The sequence below is a fragment of the Suricata suricatta genome, chromosome 2, assembly GCF_006229205.1.
Source record: "Suricata suricatta isolate VVHF042 chromosome 2, meerkat_22Aug2017_6uvM2_HiC, whole genome shotgun sequence".
Taxonomy (NCBI): Eukaryota; Metazoa; Chordata; class Mammalia; order Carnivora; family Herpestidae; genus Suricata; species Suricata suricatta.
In genome coordinates, this window is record NC_043701.1 from 13,471,183 (window position 1) to 13,489,605 (window position 18,423).

General features: G+C 44.9%; 1 protein-coding gene across 3 annotated transcripts in view; it reads left to right on the forward strand.

Moving 5' to 3' along the window:
• Window positions 1-18,423, forward strand: part of SLC37A3 (solute carrier family 37 member 3) — a 47,758-nt gene that overhangs the window by 223 nt on the left and 29,112 nt on the right. For all 3 annotated transcript variants that reach the window (XM_029922647.1, XM_029922663.1, XM_029922654.1), the window contains exons 2-4: window positions 8,196-8,357; window positions 9,473-9,581; window positions 17,835-17,927. In XM_029922647.1, the coding sequence (XP_029778507.1) occupies window positions 8,269-8,357; window positions 9,473-9,581; window positions 17,835-17,927 (291 nt within the window). In that variant the 5' untranslated portion in view covers window positions 8,196-8,268. The remainder of the gene's footprint in view (window positions 1-8,195; window positions 8,358-9,472; window positions 9,582-17,834; window positions 17,928-18,423) is intronic.

Consider the following 18,423-nt stretch of genomic DNA (forward strand, 5'->3'; position numbering starts at 1 on the left):
CCGGGCGGGGCCGGGAGGACCGCACCGGGAGGAGAGCGGGAGGGGCCGGGAGGGGCCGGGAGGGGCCGCCGCGGGGACTCGGCCGGGCCGCGCGCCACGAAGGCTCTTGTGTCGGAAAAGGGCTGCGGTTTACACCGGGCGAAGGGATGCGTTTCAGGCCGGGTGCGAAGGAAGGAAGGCTTTTGGAAAAGATGCGCTGAGGCCGAAGAGGGAGGGAGCCTTCGTGGAACAACAGGGTTTTGTATTCTGCTGACTCGTGTGGCCTCAGTCAAGGAATTTGGTCACATTTTATATTCGTCATTCTCTCGGTATTCTTATTTTGCAGAATGTGGTCTGTTTATTCTCACTTTTGACAGGGGATAATGGGAACGTGTCCACAGGGATTTTGGTGTTTCCTGAAGTATGAGATCGTAGATGATCTCATGGTAACTTATTACTGAGTGCTTCTAGGGAGAGGACTATGTTCCTGGGGTGAGGGAAATCCGGATTCCTAATTGCCGCCTTTCTTCAGTGTCTTGGTGCTGAATTATTTCTTTGGCATTTGTTAGATGTTCCGATATTAGGAGCTCTCTAAAATGATCCTATTTAATTCTTTTCTTTTTTTTAAGTGTATTTGTTTTCAGAGAGAGAGAGAGAGAGAGAGAGAGCGCGCGCGCGCGCGCACGCGCGTACAAGGGGGGGAGGGGCAGAGAGAGAGGGAGAGAGAGAATCCAAAGCAGGCTCCAAGCTGTCCTTGCAGAACTGGATGCAAGGCTTGAACTCACGAATCATGAGATCATGACCTGAGCTAAAACCAAGAGCTGCGTGCTTAACTGACTGAGCCACCCACGTGCCCCCTCATTTAATTCTTACATGTGGAGATTGAGACGCAGAGAAGTTAATTAAGTGGAGAATGTATGGTTCCAATGCCAACTTTAATGCCTTTTTGTGGGTCACATGCTTTTCAAAAACCGTAATTCTTCTTTTGACTTTTCAATTCCTTTAAAAAAAGTGTTTTTGAGAGAGAGAGAGAGAGAGAGAGTGCAGAGGAGGGTCAGAGGGCACGAGAGAGAGGATCGGAAGCAGGCTCCTTGCCGACAGTAGAGAGCCCTATGTAGGGCTCGAACTCATGAACTGTGAGATCATGGCCTGAGCTGAAGTCAGATACTTAATGAACTGAGCCACCCAGGCACCGTGACTTCATTTTCATCAGAAAAGGACCCTGAAACAGTAATTTTATAAAATTAAAGTCAGTGTAATGTCTTATTTCTCTCTAGATGTCAGAAACAAGTGTATTATTGAAGGTTCTGTTTTGTCTACTGATAAAATGAAATGTCACAACAATGACCATTAACTGGAGTATGAGTCTTTAGGAGAAGGAAACTTTGTTGTTGTTTTTAAGTACATTCTACCCTACAATGTGGGACTTGAACCCAGATCCCAAGATCAAGAGTCACATGTTCCACTTACTGTACCTGCCAGGCCCACTGAGTGGGGAAGATTTTTATCTTGAAAACTAGTTATCTTTGGAATATGTTTAAAATAGGAAGCGTGTAATTTTGGGTACCCTGGAATAAGACAAGATAATTTTACAGGTGAATGCTAGGTACTGTACATCTGTGGCAATGAAACAATTTAAGAAGAGAGAAAAATTACAGAAGACTTGAGTTTTGAGTGAAAGGATTTATGTGGTGCCGGTAAATGGCTTCAAATGAGATAATGTGGGATGAAAAAGACACTTGTGTGAGTGTCAAACATCGAGGTGGTGAATCACAACACACACAGTGCGGTCAAAAATCAAGCTGTGCATTCATTACTCTTCCAGCTGCCTTTTTATATTTTAGGATACATATCTTTTTACTTTGCAAATATGAAAACTGAAGTCTGAAGAGTGAAGTAATTGCCCATCTAATGTCCTTCTCACTTGAGTACAGTAATAGTGTAACCACTATTACTAATAAGGTGGGTTTTTTTTCCCCATTCAGGATTTATACATCTAAGCTTACAGTTGTATTTTACCCAACTTCAGATATTTTAGCCTTTTTCCTTATATAGTATAGCATAGAGACTATGGTCAGGTCTGGGTTTGACCTGGTAAGAGATATTTTGCTTTGCTTCATCTGGTAAGAGATACTACTTTATAAAATTTGCTTTCTTATTTATAAGATGTGAGAACTAACTATAGTAATGCAAGGCAAGTACCTAGCACGGTGCCTGGTGCTTTGAAGGTATTCATTGTTGGTTACGGTCAAAGAATTCATTTGTGCACAAAATCTTTATGCATCATCCTAAATGCTCTGCTGGGTGCCCGAAATCTGCCGTGGACTAAAGGCAGATGTGGCCGCTGGTTTTGTGGAGCTTACAGACAAACAACACACATGTAAACCGTTGCACCAGATAATTTGGGAGCAACGCTGTGAAGGGAAGAAACGGAGACAGAGAGGAGACAGGTGCCTGAGTACTGGCCCCAGCCGCTGTAGACGGGCGATCAGGGTGCACCCCTGAGGCAGAGGACTTGAGGATGAGCCAGGGAAAGGCAAGAGCAAACCATTTGCACAGAACCAGGAGAAAGGCATTTCAGGCAGCGGAACAGCGAATGCGAAGACCCCAACAACGAAGCGCTCAGGGACAAGACAAGAATTAGTGCAGGGAGGTGGTGGCGAGTGCGGAGGCGTGGCACTGACAAGGGTAGCGGGGGAGCACCGGGCTAGCTCCTCGCTGTGTCTAGCGTGTGGCTAGCTGCATGGTGGCAAAGGATGGAGAAACACCCAGATGTCCCGCCAGAGATTGGAATGTGGTAACCCTGTGGGTGCAGATGTGGTCAGATCTCTGGCCTCTGATAAGTGAAGAGAAGAAGACGTGTGTGTGTGTCATATGCTCTTTTGTGCAGGTGTGAGTGTGAGGGGCTCTGCCTGGAGGACACGCACGGGCAGAGATTGTGCAGGGATGCAGAAGAAACCAGTAAGGGCTCAGGGTGATGAGATCAGAGAGGAAGACATCACTCTATCTACCCCTTCAATGTCTTTTGAATTTTCTGTGTTATGCATGCATAACCTGTTGACAATCAATAAAACAGTTATTAAAAAAAAAACAGTCTCGGGGCGCCTGGGTGGCTCAGTCGGTTAAGCCTCTGACTTCGGCTCAGGTCAGATCTCACGTTTGTGGGGTCGAGCCCCGTGTCAGGCTCTGTGCTGACAGCTAGCTCAGAGCCTGGAGCCTGCTTCCAGTTCTGTGTCTCCTTCTCTCTCTGCCTCTCCCCTGCTCATGCTCTGTCTCTCTCTGTATCAAAAATAAATAAAACATGAACAAAAATTTATAAAAAAAAAAACAGTCTCTCCCAAGGCATTGCTCAGGCAGTCCCCTCCTTTATGCTTAGCCTCCTCTTGCAACCACAGCTGTCCACTTGGCTGCACTCCACCCCTTAACCTTCCAACTTTACTACAGAGGGCTGGGGTATTCAGGCTTTGAAGGCCGTGACAAATTGTTTTGTATTTTTATCTGAGTCCTGGGAAGCTATCAGCATGTTTTAAACAGAGGAGGGGAGCTGATTTATGTCCTGAGATGTATTTCTGGCCGATGTGTTCAGAATGAGTTGGGGGGCCGGGTAGACGGAGAAATGGTGAGACCCTGCAGAAGGCTGTAGGGGTAGGCTTGGTGGGAGATGGGTGGTTGATCTTGGGGGTGGCCGTGGGGCAGGAGAGAGGAGGAAAGCTTTGGGATGTATTTGGAAGGTGATTAGTCACGGGTTGGATGCGGACATTGAGAGAGAGAAAAGGAAGCATGATGGGTAAGTCCTGGTTACCGTGGGCAGCTTGGAGGAATGGGAGTACCATTTATGGGGGGGGGGGCACTGGGGGAGGAACTGGGTTCAAGGGAGGAAATGAAGCGTCTTGCTTCAGGTGCATGAGGCATATCAGATGGATGGTTGGCTACAGAGTCCGAGTCAGAGCCATTGTTCTGGGCGTCATGGACAGGGAGCTGTCATGCTAGATGACAGGGGTGCTGGAGGTTTAAAGAGGGAAGCGTGGAATTGTGGTCTCAGAGGTTGAGAGAGCAAAATCGTGAGGGAAGTGTAATCCTGCTGGGCAGTATTGCATGCCCTTTGAGGTTTGCGGTTTTGAATCTAAAAAGGGAAATCAGCCTGCCCGTGTGATTTTTCTCTGGCAAACATAACTGCTGGGGTACAGGGTGGGGGGACAGAGGCAAGCAAGCAAAAAACAAAACAAAACACAAAAGCCCGATGGGAAAATGGTGAGGTGACTGAGTTGGGAGCTTTGCGGAGGTAAAATGACTAGCGAGTGGGAAGTAGGAGAGCGAGCAGTTTCCTGCAAGGGAAGAAAGTAGGGTGTTTGAAATCTGCTCAGGGGAGGAGATGTAGTTACTGGACAGACAGGGTGTTTGTTGGGGGGGCGGGGAGAGGAAGGGATGAGTGGTGAGGAGGCCTGGGGAGCGCTCCATGCGCCACCAGGATGTTGCACTGAGTCGCAAGGGCTGTCTGCAGGGACAGCGGAGTGCTGGGAGGTCAGGAGGGGACAGGGCTGAGGGGCAGCGGGCAGTAGAGTCCCCTGCATGAGCTCAGCGAAGCTGACTCGGGTGGGGTGGAGACTGGGTCAGATGCTCCCCGCAGGCCATCTCCTTTCCTACCAGCCTCCTCCTTCCACGTGGTAGTCTGTGTCCCCCACAGGTTCCTAGGACAAGACAGCCCGAACTCTTACCCACGACGTGGGGTTGGAACGGACTCTGAGTATCTACAGAAAGTAACAGTTTTGGAATGCTTTATATTCCAAGGCACTGTTTTATAAAGGGGAGATTACCTTCCTTCCGGACCTGTTCCATATGAAGCTGTTTTCTATTCATCATTGATCACACGATGTAAAATGTCCCACTCTGGAAAATACCTTGTACGGCTGATCTTCTAGGGCTCAAAAAAGCTTCATCACAAATCAGATGAGTTCGTGATTATAATAAGATGGTTTTTTTTTTTTAAGATGGTTTTGAAAAGTAGTGAGCATGGCTCACTGGTTCTGGGCCCTTTGTGCTGGCGAGGACCTTATTTTAGTAAGTGTTGTGTTTTTAAAAGCTAATTCTTCTCATGGGATGGTTGTATATCCAGTATCCATTGATTGAGAAAATACTAAATGAGAAACTACTTTGAATTTGGAAATACTTAAATTTTGGTTTTATTAATGATAACAGCACTTACATACACTTGGAAAATGTTAGACATTTGTTCAGTGTGTATTTGGAGCAATTAAGAAAATGGTCTTCAGAAAGTAGGATGCGCTTGATGGATTCAGACTTGGCAAAAACTCTCAGCATGTCCCCAGGGTCACAGAGCTCACAGATGATTAGAAATCACGTCTGTGATATAGAGAATATAAATGCAAGGTATTATTATTAATTATTGTAATTATTTAGGACCAGATGTTGTAATAGTATTCATTTTAAGTGGTGTCCTGCCGGCAGCAGGTGATAACTTAACACTGTTTTCCTGGTGTACTTATTAAGCCGTTACTTTCATGCCACGGTGGCTAAGGAAAAGGTGGTTTATTTAGAAATGAAATCCAGATGGTCTCAAGTAGCTCGGTCGTCATTTAAACTTATTAATGGAACTGCACAGCCTTGAAATTCACAACCATTATTGCCAAAGCAAGGTAATCCTGGTCTGTTGGAACATACGTTTTTGGAGTTATTTTACGTGTTAAATTACTGAATTTCATAACTCTTATCAGCATACTGTTTTGAGGTGTGACTGTGTTCAGTTCATAGAGCTACAGTTTACATAAAGCTTTGAGTCCCACTGGGTTTCATGTTTAATTTAGGGGATGGAGATAAATTTAGCTGTAACACTAATAGCTCTCGGGTTTGTAACTTTCTGGAATTATGGACAGAAAGTTCATTTATTACGTTTTGTAAGTGGAATTCTAAAATCCTACTTGGCTCATTATTTTGTGAACACTTTTCAGGGAGAAAGATGAAACAAAATTAGCTACATTCTGCTGCTGTGGGATCGATTAATCCTGGGCAGATCGGTGGCTAAAATAATTATCTTAATAATACCTCACTTACATTCATTGTTTAGTTTAGTCTTACAACTCTCCAAAGACAGGACATTTTATAGACCAAGTGTGATTCACATCCAAGGGCTTACAGCCAGTAAGTCAAATGGCTACAATGTTTAACCATCTTAACTTTGTATCTTTTCTCCAATAGTTGGAATGGCCATTTGGTGGATCTGTCAGCATTTGCAGTTTGGCCACATCTCCTAGACTGTGGCTAGTGAAAACTTGAGTCTAATAGAAGTTACAAGGAGCACAGCCTTGAAAGCGAAGCCCTGTGACTCGCTAATTTCAGTATTGGGAGCGTTTGAGTTTGTCTCTGACGCCAATAGCATACCGGTCACTTGGTTAATTTAACTTTATTTTTTCTTAATAAGCAAGTAAATTATAGGACTTTACCAATGCTGTGGATGTTTTCCCTTCTGATTATAAAAGTAGTGTATACTTTTATTGTAGATTTTTAGGAAAGCATATAGAAAATGAAAATTACCGATAATCCCGCTACCCAGAGAGAGCTAGTGTATTCTCTGTTTATCTGTAAATATTATGTAAACATAGAGTTGAGTTGATTATATTTATAAGTCTTATCTTTTTTTTTTTTTTTTTTTTGGTAAGTAAGTAATCTATGCCTAACATGGGGCTTGAACTCACCACCCCAGGATCCAGAGTCATATGCTCTAACGACTGAGCCAGCCAGGCACCCCTTTTTTCATTTGACATTTTCCACTTGTTACTAAAAAGCCTTAATCATCATGTTAAATGATTATAAAATGTCCAGCTATATGGATATCCCATAGTTTATTTAATCATGTTACTTAATTGCATATTTAGGTTGTTTTTTCAGACTTATAACTGGAGACATTAAGTTTAGATGCTTACTTTGTGCTTAATTATTCTTGGGTGTCAGAGCATGGTTGCAGCTTTCAGAGAGAACCAAGGGGACATGAGAGGAAGCAGTGGAGACAGAGGACAGGGGAGTGGCCCTGCTTCTTTCCCCATTTCCTTATGACTGACACAAAGTTTATTTCTTAAACACAATAAATCTTGGACACATTGTGAAAACTACCGTTTTTTATAGAGTTGAATGCATCTTGTATTTCTTCTGGGATAGGTCCCTGGAAATTGAATTTTTTGTCAAAGCTGTTGATGCCCATGGCCAGATTGTCCTGCTGTAATACTACATTTTACCTCTGTCAGCGGCGTATGAGAGTTCAGGAGCCATTAGACCTTGAACTACATTGAGCACAATCTTTTTAAACTATATATTCCTTGTCTTAATTAGCATTTCTTGTATTGCTGATCAGATTGGAGCTTTCATTTGATAAATTTAACAGACATTTCATTTCTTCTGAGTTGCCTATTCATTTCTTTTCCTCATTTTTCTGTCAGAATTAGTGATTTTCTTTTAAGATTTTATTTTAAAGTTTATGGGTTTTTTTTTTTTTTTTTTGAGAGACCGAGAGAGACAGTGCGAAAAGGGGAGTGTCAGAGAGAAGGAGACACAGAATCTGAAGCAGGCTCCAGTCTCTGAGCTAGCTGTCAGTACAGAGCACAATGCGCTGCTTGAACCTACAAACCGTGAGATCATGACCTGAGCCGAAGCCTGACTGAGTCCCGCCCACCCCCCCCTCCCCCGCCCCCAGAGAGAGGGTGGGGGGAAGAGAGAGGGAGAGGGAGGGAGGGGGAGGGAGGAAGGGCGGAAGGAAGGAATATCCCAAGTAAGCTCTGAGCTCCATGCTGAGCCTGACTTGGGACTTGGTCATATGATTCTGAGATCAAGACCTGAGTCAAAATCAAGAGCCACACACTTAACCAACTGAGCCATGGAGGTGCCCCTACAATTTTATTTAAGTCTTCACAACCTTAAGATCAAGAGTTATACGTTCTTCCAACTGAGCCAGCCAGGCGGCTGTGAGTTAATGTTTTTCTTACCAGTTTGCATAAGAGTTCTTTCTGTTAGGATGTAATCTTTTGTCATGATTTTTCTTTTTCAGGACTTGTTATAAAACATGATTATCAATCTAGTTTTCTGATGTCAGCCCATGTGATTTTTTTCAAGGCCTGATAACATGCTGACGGATTAGAGGTCTAAATAATTCAGTTTTTAGATAAACTGCCTGTTTTAAGTAATGTTGATGATGTGTTTTGTCCTTCCAGAAAGAAGAAATGATGTAAATAATTCACTAACCGAACTCCCAGGTCAGAGGTGAGAAGGAAGGTCAGGAAGACTATGGCCTGGCCAAACGTCTTTCAGAGAGGAACTCTGTTCTCCCGATTTAGCCATCATCATGTTGTCGTGTTCCTGCTCACCTTCTTCAGGTGCGTGGGTGGATTGCTGGACTGTTCCCTTGTGTGTGTCGGTGTGTGTGTGTTGGAGGGGTGCTTCCTTCATGGCAAGCGTTGAATGCGGTGGTTGGCATGGGCTTATGAACTAGGCTAGTTATTCCTTCTGTGGTACTTTTTGGTGCCTCCGAGTCATTTTCAAGGACTATTTTGCCCCTGTTTGGCAATGTCTGGAGGCATTCTTGCTTGTCCCATGGGGGAAGGGGTGCCACTTGCAGTGGGTAGGGACCAGGGATGCTGCTGCAGACCCTACAGTGCACCGGCTCGCCTCCCACAACAGAGAATTTTTGGGGCCCAAAATGTCAGTAGTGCCACAGTTGAGAAACTCTGGTTTAACATAAAGTTCTTTCTTTACTAAAACCAGGGGCTTCCGAACAAGGGATGGGCGTATTCAGGACGTCCTTGAGCAGTGAAGGTGGTCGGAGGAGAATCAGCAGGACTTATGATTCTGTGGCCCTCAGTGGCTCTCTTCGGTGGTCCACTGGTGGCATAAACCAGGCTGGTTGTTTTTAGGAGCCGTGATACTTACAACCCTGTGGCTCAGCTGTTTTGTTGATTTGTTCTGGGTAGATTTTCTTTATTGTTCATCTTTATTGAAGGCACCACAACTGAAGTGATAGGTTGGTTCGGCTGTTTTAAGGCAGAACTAGGAACTGGGTCTCTAGTTATGTAGGAGTTGATAGGTAAATATGGACGCGTTCTTTAGGGATAGCCATTTTTGGGGGTGAGAGGAGGCATTGATGCAGGGAAAAGACACGACCCAAGAGAAAGCTACTGAACGGCTAATGCAACAAGGGGCCAGCGGTTGCTGGCGACTTAAACTTCTTTACAGAACTGCGTCCCTGATTGGAAGTGGGGTGGGGTCCATCACGTGTCTGTCTTCTAGGTGGAGGGATGAGTTAGGAGTGAACACCAGGGCTTATGTAAGAAGACTAGTTAATTTATTTTTTTGCTTGGCAGAGACTGGTTTTTTTTTTTTTTTAAGAGAAGAATTCTTAAATTGAATGAAACAAATGAGATTGTATCTGGGATTTTATCGAAGGCTGTTTTCTTTGCTATTCATTCAGCCTTACTTCTTCTCTCTTTTGCAGTTATTCGTTGCTCCATGCATCAAGAAAAACTTTTAGCAATGTCAAAGTCAGTATCTCTAAGCAGTGGACCCCGAGTGCTTTTAACAAGTCCATTAGGTTGCCTGTGGAGGTAAGCGGAACCAAGTGCTGCGGGGGGGTGTAGGGAGCGAGCCATGCCCGCCCCTGAATTCCCCTCAAGTTCTAGTTTGTTTCATTCATCTGCTTAGAACTGAAAAATGGCTGTTTCCTGTAGCATAAGATCCAAACTATTCTGCCTGATTCCTTAGCTTGCCTCGACTCAGGCCGGCTTTACCTGCCATTCCATCCAGCTTCTTCCTCACCGTTTGGAAGCGACACAGTTCTGGTGGGGCTGTTTTTTTAATTGAGTTTCACAAGCACCTGTACTCATTTCTGCCTTTGAGGTTTTGTTCATGTTCTTTTTTAGGCCCTTTCTCTTTCTTCCCACACATCTAATAAGTCTTTTCCCTCTTTGGCGAGATAAAATGCATCCTTTTTTAGGTAATCTCTGCACCCAACTTGGGGCTCGAACTTGCGACCCTGAGTCCAAGAGTCGCATGTTGCACGAACTGAGCCAGCCAGGCGCCCCTAAAGTGCCACTTTTGCTCTCAAATTTTTTCCTAGCTTCTTCTAATCTGCACCCCCCACCAACTGTGCACAGTGTGTTACATAGTTTAATGTGTCAGTACTTATATACTTTGTAATTGTTTCATTTGTTTGTATCTTCCTTAAGAGTCTAGGAGTCAGGGAGTATGTATCCAGTTCCTTGAATTCATTATGCATCAAGCGAATCCTTTGCTGACCAATTGGGATGGAGATGCTGTTCTTTACAATACCCTGTGTCAGTATACAAATCCATCCATGCATTTTTTATTAAAAATTTTTTTAATGTATTAATTTTAAAAAATTTTTAAATATTTATTTACTTTTGAGACAGAGAGAGTCGGAGAGTAAGCAGGGGAGGGACAGAGAGAGAGGGACGCACAGAATCTGAAACAGGCTCCAGGCTCTGAGCTGTCAGCACAGAGCCCAACGCGGGGCTCAAACCCACAAACTGTGAGATCATGAGCTGAGCTGAAATTGGACGCTTAACCAGCTGAGCCACCCAGGCACCCCTGTCCATGCATTTTTAAAAATTTTAATGTTTATTTAGTTTTCAGAGAGAGAGAGAGAGAGAGAGAGAGAATGCATAGGGGAGGGGGAGAGAGAGAGAGGGAAACACAGAATCTGAAAGAGACTCCAAGCTCAGAGCTGTCAGCTTGATGTGGGGCTCGAACTCATGCACCAGAAGATCATGACCTGAGCTGAAACCAAGAGTTGGACAATCAACCAACTGAGCCACCCAGGTGCCCCACCCCCTGCCTTAAGCAATTTTTTTTTAATGTTTGTTTATTTTTGAGACAGAGACAGTTGGAGAGTAAGCAGGGGAGGGACAGAGAGAAAGAGAGGGAGACAGAATCTGAAACAGGCTCCAGGCTCTGAGCTAGCTGTCAGCACAGAGCCCGACATGGGGCTCGAACCCATGGACTGTGAAATCATGACTTGAGCTGAAGTTGGATGCTCAACCGACTGAGTCACCCAGGCGCCCCAGTGCATTCTTTACCATATTCCCTGAGTTCTACTTATGTGGAATTATAGATACATAGTAATATTCTTGGCATGTCTTATTTCTTAAAATATTTTTCCCATATTTGGATCAATTAAGAGTTGATAGAGATCTGAAAGTTATAGGAAATGTCCTTAAAATGTGATTAAGTTATTCAGTCAGTTGCTTACTGTGGGTCTATGTGGCATAAACACTGTTCTAGATAGTGAGGATACCAAAAAAAAGAAAAAAGACAAAAGCCTAGAGAGAGGGTTAAAAGAAAAAAAAGGGTCTGTCCTCATGGAACTGATGTTTTATTGAAAACGCTCTTGTATTATTCCCCACACCCACTTTTTCTTTAAAGTTTATTTATTTATTTTTTAGTAATCTTTATACCCATTGTGGGACTCAAAACTTATGACCTTGAGATCAAAAGTCACATGCTTTTACGACTTAGCCAGCCAGGCACCCCTCTTGTACAGTTTTTCTTGAATTTAAGTTTCAGGAACTCTTTTTTTTTTTTTAATTTTTTTTTCTTTTACATTTATTTATTATTGAGAGACACAGAGACAGAGCACAAATGGGAGAGTGACAGAAAGAGAAGGAAACACAGATTCTGAAGCAGGCTCCAGGCTCTGAGCAAGCTGTCAGCAAAGAGCCCAACGCGGGGCCCGAACCCATGAACCATGAGATCATGACCTGAGCTGAAGTTGGAGGCTCAACCGACTAAGCCACCCAGGTGCCCCTCAGAAACTCTTTTGAATGTTTATTAATTTTGAGAGAGACTGAGGGAGCGCACACACGCACGCGAAAGGGAGAGCAAGGGAGAGGCAGAGAGAGGGAGACACAGAATCGGAAGCAGGCTCCAGGCTCAGAACTGTCAGCACAGAGCTTGATGCAGGCTTGAACCCATGAACTATGAGATCATGACCTGAGCTGAAGTTGGATGCTTAACTGACTGAGCCACCCAGGCAGCCCAGTTATCAGGAACTTAAAAAAATTAAAAAATTTTTTTAATGTTTATTTATTTTTAAGGGACAGAGACAGAGCATGAGAGGGGGAGAGGCAGAGAGAGAGAGGGAGACAGAATCCGAAACAGGTTCTAGGCTCTGAGCTGTTGGCACAGAGCTCGATGCAGGGCTCGAACCCACGAACTGTGAGATCATGACCTGAGCTGAAGTCGGAGGCTTAACTCACTGAGCCACCCAGGAACCCCTAAAAAAAAGAATTAAAAAAAAAATTTATTTACTTTTGAGAGACAGAGGGAGACAGTGTGAGCAGGGGAGGGGCATAGAGAGAAGGAGACACAGAATCCGTAGTAGGCTCCAGGCTCTGAGCTAGCTGTCCGCATAGAGCCCGGTGTAGGGCTCGAACCCATGAACTGTGAGATCAAGTCAGATGCTCAGCTGAATGAGCCACCCAGGCGCCCCATCAGGAACTTTTAAAAGGAAAGATGTTAGGAATAGAAGGTCAGATTTCACACTGAGGCTTGACTAGTGCTGTGTGTGCAGTGAGTACTCTAAATGATCAAATGACTTGTCACAAATCTTTGAGATTGGTGTGCCCTTGGAGGGGTCATGTGCTCTAACTTCTCAATCACTATAGATACTTTCTTTGTCATTATTATTTTTTAATGTTTTTTAATTTATTTTTGATACAGAGAGAGACAGAGCATGAGAGGGGGAGGGGCAGACAGAGAAGGAGACACAGGACCGGAAGCAGGCTCCAGGCTCCGAGTGGTCAGCACAGAGCCTGACATGGGGCTCGAACCCACAAACGTGAGATCTGACCTGAGCCAAAGTTGGAGGCCCAACCAACTGAGCCACCCAGGCTCCCCTCTTTGTCATTATTGAAAGATGATCACTCACCTTCTGCTTTAATTCTTTTAGAAATACTTAATTTTGATCTTGGGTTTTCTTCTGAGCCGTGCATAGTAGTTGATTTCTGCTACATGAGAACCTGTTGAATATTCAGAGACAACCTTTCTTCCTAAGTCTCTCTTGGTTAGGCAGACATCCCTGGCTCCTTTTTTTTTTTTTTTTTTTTAATTTATTTTTGAGAGAGAGTGTAAGCAGGGGAGGGTCAGAGAGAGGGGGAGACACAGAATCTGAAGCAGGCTCCAGGCTCTGAGCTGTCAGCACAGAGCCCGACGCAGGGCTCAAACCCATGAACCATGAGATCATGACCTGAGCTGAAGCTGGATGCCCAACCGACTGAGCCACCCAGGCGCCCCCATCCCTGGCTCCTTGAACTGGATTGTGGTGGCGCTGTGCCCTGCGGATACAGTGTGACCAGGTACAGAGCAATAGGATTTGATTTCGGCAGTAAGTTTCTGGTGATGCTGCTTAAGGCTGCCTTGTTTTTTAGGGAACTGAGTTTGGGGCCCGCAAGACCACCCCCAGGTTCGATGATTCATCAAGAGGACTCACAGGGCTCAGCTTATAGTCATACTCAGAGCTGCAGTTTATTACAGTGAAAGGGCATGGAGCAAAACCAGCAAAGGGAAAAGCGTAGGCTGAGGGCTGGAGGAAGCCAGGTGCAAGATTCCAAGAGGGCTGTTTCAATGGAGTTGTATAGGATGTGTGTGTTTCTTCCAGCGACAAGTTGTGACAACACGGGTGAAATCTTGTCTACCAGGGAAGCTTATTGGAGACTCAGTGCCCAGCGTTTTTGTTGGGACTGGTCATGTAGGCACCCCGCGCCTGACATGCACAAAACTACCAGACGCCCAGGAGGAAAGCAGGTTCAGCATAAACCGCATTGTTTGTACAAATGGTTTAGGTACAGTTAACCGCTTAGCAGAAAACATGGGAACCCTCCCAGAATGCAAGTTCCCAGACGCCAGCCCGGGACCAACCTCACAAGTAGGCCTTTTGGAGGAGAACAGTCTCAGGCCTGCTGTGTTAACTCTTTTCCTGCCAGAAACTGTGTTACATTATTAGCTCTAGTGGGACTTGCATTGACTTTTCTGCTTAGATATTTATTGTTTACTTACTCTAATGGCTGCTAAAATAGGCTTCACTAGTCTGGTTTTTCAGGATTATGGATTAAGTAGTTTGGATGGATTGGTTATACAGAAGTCAAGTTCAGACTCATCCCAGAGGTCTTTGTATTCCCATCTCTGCCGTCATGCAGAGCAGTGCTGACCTTCCATTCCTTTCTTTAGACTTTAGGGTCTGTCTGGGTTATTTTCTTTCCTTTTCTTTCCTAAGCCTACTGCGGGGAGTGGATCGGCTAGGGCCATATGTACTTCTCACCCTTCCTGTGCTTCTGCGTCTAACTGTCCGCGCTGCCCCGACGTGACACTTGCTTTCCTGTCTGAAGTGAGAGGAGTCCTTAGAACCAGAAGTTTGTGGGGCACCTGGGTGGCTCCGTGGGTAAAGTATTTGACTCTTGATTTCAGCTCAGGTCATGATCTCGTGGTTCATGAGATTGAGCCCTGCGTCAAGCTCTGTGCTAACAGCGTGGAGCATCTTTCTCCCTCTCTCAGTGCCCCTCCCCTGCTCATTTGTGCTCACACACTCTCTCTCTCTTTCTCTCTCAAAATGAATTAAAAAAACACAGAGGTTTATGTAAAATTATTCTGAAAAATATTTTGCTGATATATCATTAAACATTTAAGTATCCTGAACAGCATCATCAGAAAATCACTTATGATAGTTTTTAACACACAGCTATCTTAGGTGCTTTGCAAAAAGAATTAAGCACACACAGTCTCTTCACCTTGACAATCTATCGTGGATGCCACCAATACAGACGAACACTGAAAATAGGGAACAGAACATAAAATCTGTGTTTAGAGATAACAAGGAGGTAATGGTCACATTTAATACTTGAGGACAACTTGAAAAGCCTTAGCCTCCCCAGACGGTACAGACCTCCCATGAGAGCAGGGTGATGGAGTCTAAACCGTCCCGGAGAGGATGGCGGGGTTCAGGGTGTCGTCGACACCCCATCTCAAGCTCATCCACAGCTGCTCTTCCCCAGCAGAAGCTCACAGAAAGCGATACCACTCACCGTGGGCAGAGAGCAGACCCCGGAACGGAAGTCAGCTCTAACCTGTCCTCTGCGCACCCCTTCCGGAAGCTCTTCTCAGCAGTTCCCCACCGCACGCCTCGCCCTCCCTCTGTGCTAGACATCCTCACTTAGGAAACCCACAAGCACGCGATTTCGCGCTTCCAGGAAGTACTTCGGTGCTCAGCACAGTCCCTCCCCCTGCAACACGAGAAAACCCGACATGCATACAGGCCAGTGGGTTCCCGTGACAATTGTACGGGCACGCTGGCCGGCTCACACTGCTGCGGTGCGTGGGGTTTCAGCGTGTGCAAGTCACTTCAGTAAACACTGGGGACTCACTCTGTGTGCGTGGACCATTTTTCTGGAGTATATCTACTCGCCTCGGTCTGACTTCTGTTGCTGAAGGGAGCTTCCTTTACCAGGCTTGTTCTGTTATCCTGTTTTCTGTACCTTTCTGTTAGTCTACTTTGTTTTTTGTTTTTTGTGTTTTCAGTTTTTGGTTTTTTGTTTAACACTTGCTAAGTAGACCATCCAAAGTACATTTCAGCTGAATTCTGGTAGTAAAGCAAAAGAAAGCTATTTAAAATCTGTCCGTTCTTGTGAAAGCCACACCTGCAGGGAGTTTTGGTGACCTGAGAGAGTAAAGAAGGACTCCTGAAACTTGGAGCAGCTGCTTGAAGCCACCATCTCCAGCTCACATTGGGGTGAGCGCCCAACAGGGCATGGTCCTGTGTCCTAATGAGTCTCAGGACCATGGAGTGTGGTCTGAGGCAAAACAACTCGAATTGGGGAGCTTTAGGGCCCCACTCTGTGCGTGGAACTACCGATCAATCTTTGTGTGGGCTGCTCTCTACGGTGACAGCAGCGTGAGAGGTGTTGTTAATGGAGCGAGACCGACGCCCAAAGCCAGACGGAAATAAGTCCCGTCCTTTAGAATCACACTTTATGCATTCTTTTATAATTTGGGGATTTTACTTTCTGTTAAACATTGTTTTCTAATTGCTGATTGTGGTTTTTTCCTTTAATACTCTAAAGTCAATTTCTTTCCTGTAACAACCCATCTCAGAAATCATTATTCTAGTAGTTCTCTAAATTTGGGGGCTGAGGACTCCAAAAAGTTTTTAGTTCTATGGGTTTACACTTATAGATATTTACTGTCTTAGAAATTAAAACTGAGAAATTGAGGGGCGCCTGGGTGGCTCAGTTGGTTAAGCATACCACTTCGGCTCAGGTCATGATCTCGCGGTCTGTGAGTTTGAGCCCCGCGTTGGGCCCTGTGCTGACAACTCAGAGTCTGGAGCCTGCTTTGGGTTCTGTGTCTCCCCTTTTTTCTGCCCCTACCTCCCTAAAATTAAATAAACATTAAAAAATTAAAAAAAAAACCTTGAGAAGTTGGGAAAAAACTTCTCTTTTTTAGTTATTTTTATTTTTATTCTTATTTTTATTTTTTAAAAAATTTTTTAATTTATTTTTGAGAGACAATGTGAGCAGGGGAGGGTCAGAGAGAGGGAGACACAGAATCGGAAACAGGCTCCAGGCTCTGAGCTAGCAGTCAGCACAGAGCCCGACGCGGGGCCCGAACCACGAACCGTGAGATCTGACCTGAGCCGAAGCCAGACGCCCAACCGACTGAGCCACCCAGGCGCCCCTAGTTATTTTTAAATGAATTAAGGAAACCCATAATGTGTTAACACAAATGACATTTTATAAAAAATAATTTTTCAAAACAAAAAAAATCACTTAGGAGAATGGCATTGATTTACATTTTTGCAAATCTCATATGTGACTTAATAGAAGATAGTCGATTTTTCGTCTGCTTCTGAATTCAGTCTCTTGCAATATGATCCTCTGAACTGTTCAATGAGGATTTGACCTTTCACATTTACATCGTGGAAAGAGAAGTATTTTAATAGCCTTTTCAGTTAATTGTGGGCATTCGTCTTTGATACTATACCAGAATTTGACAAGTGGCAATTTCTTAAAGGTTAGTTGCCATGTGGAATCTGAAACTGTATCAATTAACTTTTTATACCCTTCTATTAAGATCCATTTGTCTGTCTTGTACTTCGAATGGATTTTGAAGTGACAGGCTCATTTCGTTCTTTTTTGAGGAAATATCTGCCAAATACCCAAATCTGAATAACTATAGCTCGTCTGTCAATCATTCTTCCAAGTGAAAAAGCCAGATTGAGGCTTGTACCTTACACGCTGCACAAGCGCTCTTCCTCAGGACAGCCATGGTACCCGGGTGTGCCAAGGGCTGGGCACATCTCCTGCTCTGGTGCACAGAATATTAAGGATAAGTGGACTCAGAGGCCAGATTTAGTAAAATTAATACGTTTTAGTGCTTGACAAATATTTGAGCATCTAGCATGTACCAAGGACGTTCCTACATGAAACTGGTCTTTTTTTTTTTTTTTTAAAACTGTGAACATGGCCATAACGAATATAGCGATTAATAGCATGGTTTGGCATAACCGCCCTGACCCGTGAGAGCCACCAGGGGTCTTACCCACCACTGCATGCGCACCGTCAGTGGAAAGAGGACACAGAGCAGCAGACATTTTAGTCTTGTGCAAACCGCTTTGACCTTGCAGACCGCCCTGCAGGCGTGTTGCCTTACCCGCAGGGGGCTGATTTCCCGGGTTCAGCCTCAGCAGGGCTGTGTGAGGGCAGGCAGAGGCCCGAGGGGCAGGGGCTTGAGAGCTGTGAAGATGCGCGGGTGCCAGCGGGCCCTGACTTGTTCTTGTTGTGTCGCCGCAGATCTGGAGCAGCAACCACTTGTTCCCCAGCGCAGAGGAGGCCACTCTTTTCCTTGGAACCCTGGACACCATTTTCCTCTTCTCTTACGCTGTGGTGAGTTTTAGAATTCGAGGGTTTTCGGTTGAGGAAAGCGGTATGTGGAAATGACTGCGAACCTGATGAAGTGTGTAAGGGATTCTCGAACTTCCTGACTGAGGAGAGTTCAGTGTTGCTGAAGTTTGTATCTTGTGTCCTTCCCACCCATCCACTCAGCCAATCATTCAGTTTTCATCCATCTGACACGTATTTACTGAGCACCTATCATGTGCCAGATACTTCTGTGGTCTGTGGGAATTCATCAGTGAGCAACACAGGAACAATCCCGGCGTTCTAAAGCTTACATTCTCGGGGTGGGAGCTAAGGAAGACAAACAGTAACACAGTGCTCTACATAAGCAAACGTGGAGTTCGGTTGAAGTTAGTAGGTGCTGTGGAGAAAAATAAAGCAGAGAGCCCCGGGTGGGAGTAGTAATTTAGGCAGAATGGCTGGGGAAGACTCGAGTAGGAGGCTGTATCTGAGCAAACCCCTGAAGTGAGTGAGGTCAGGGTGA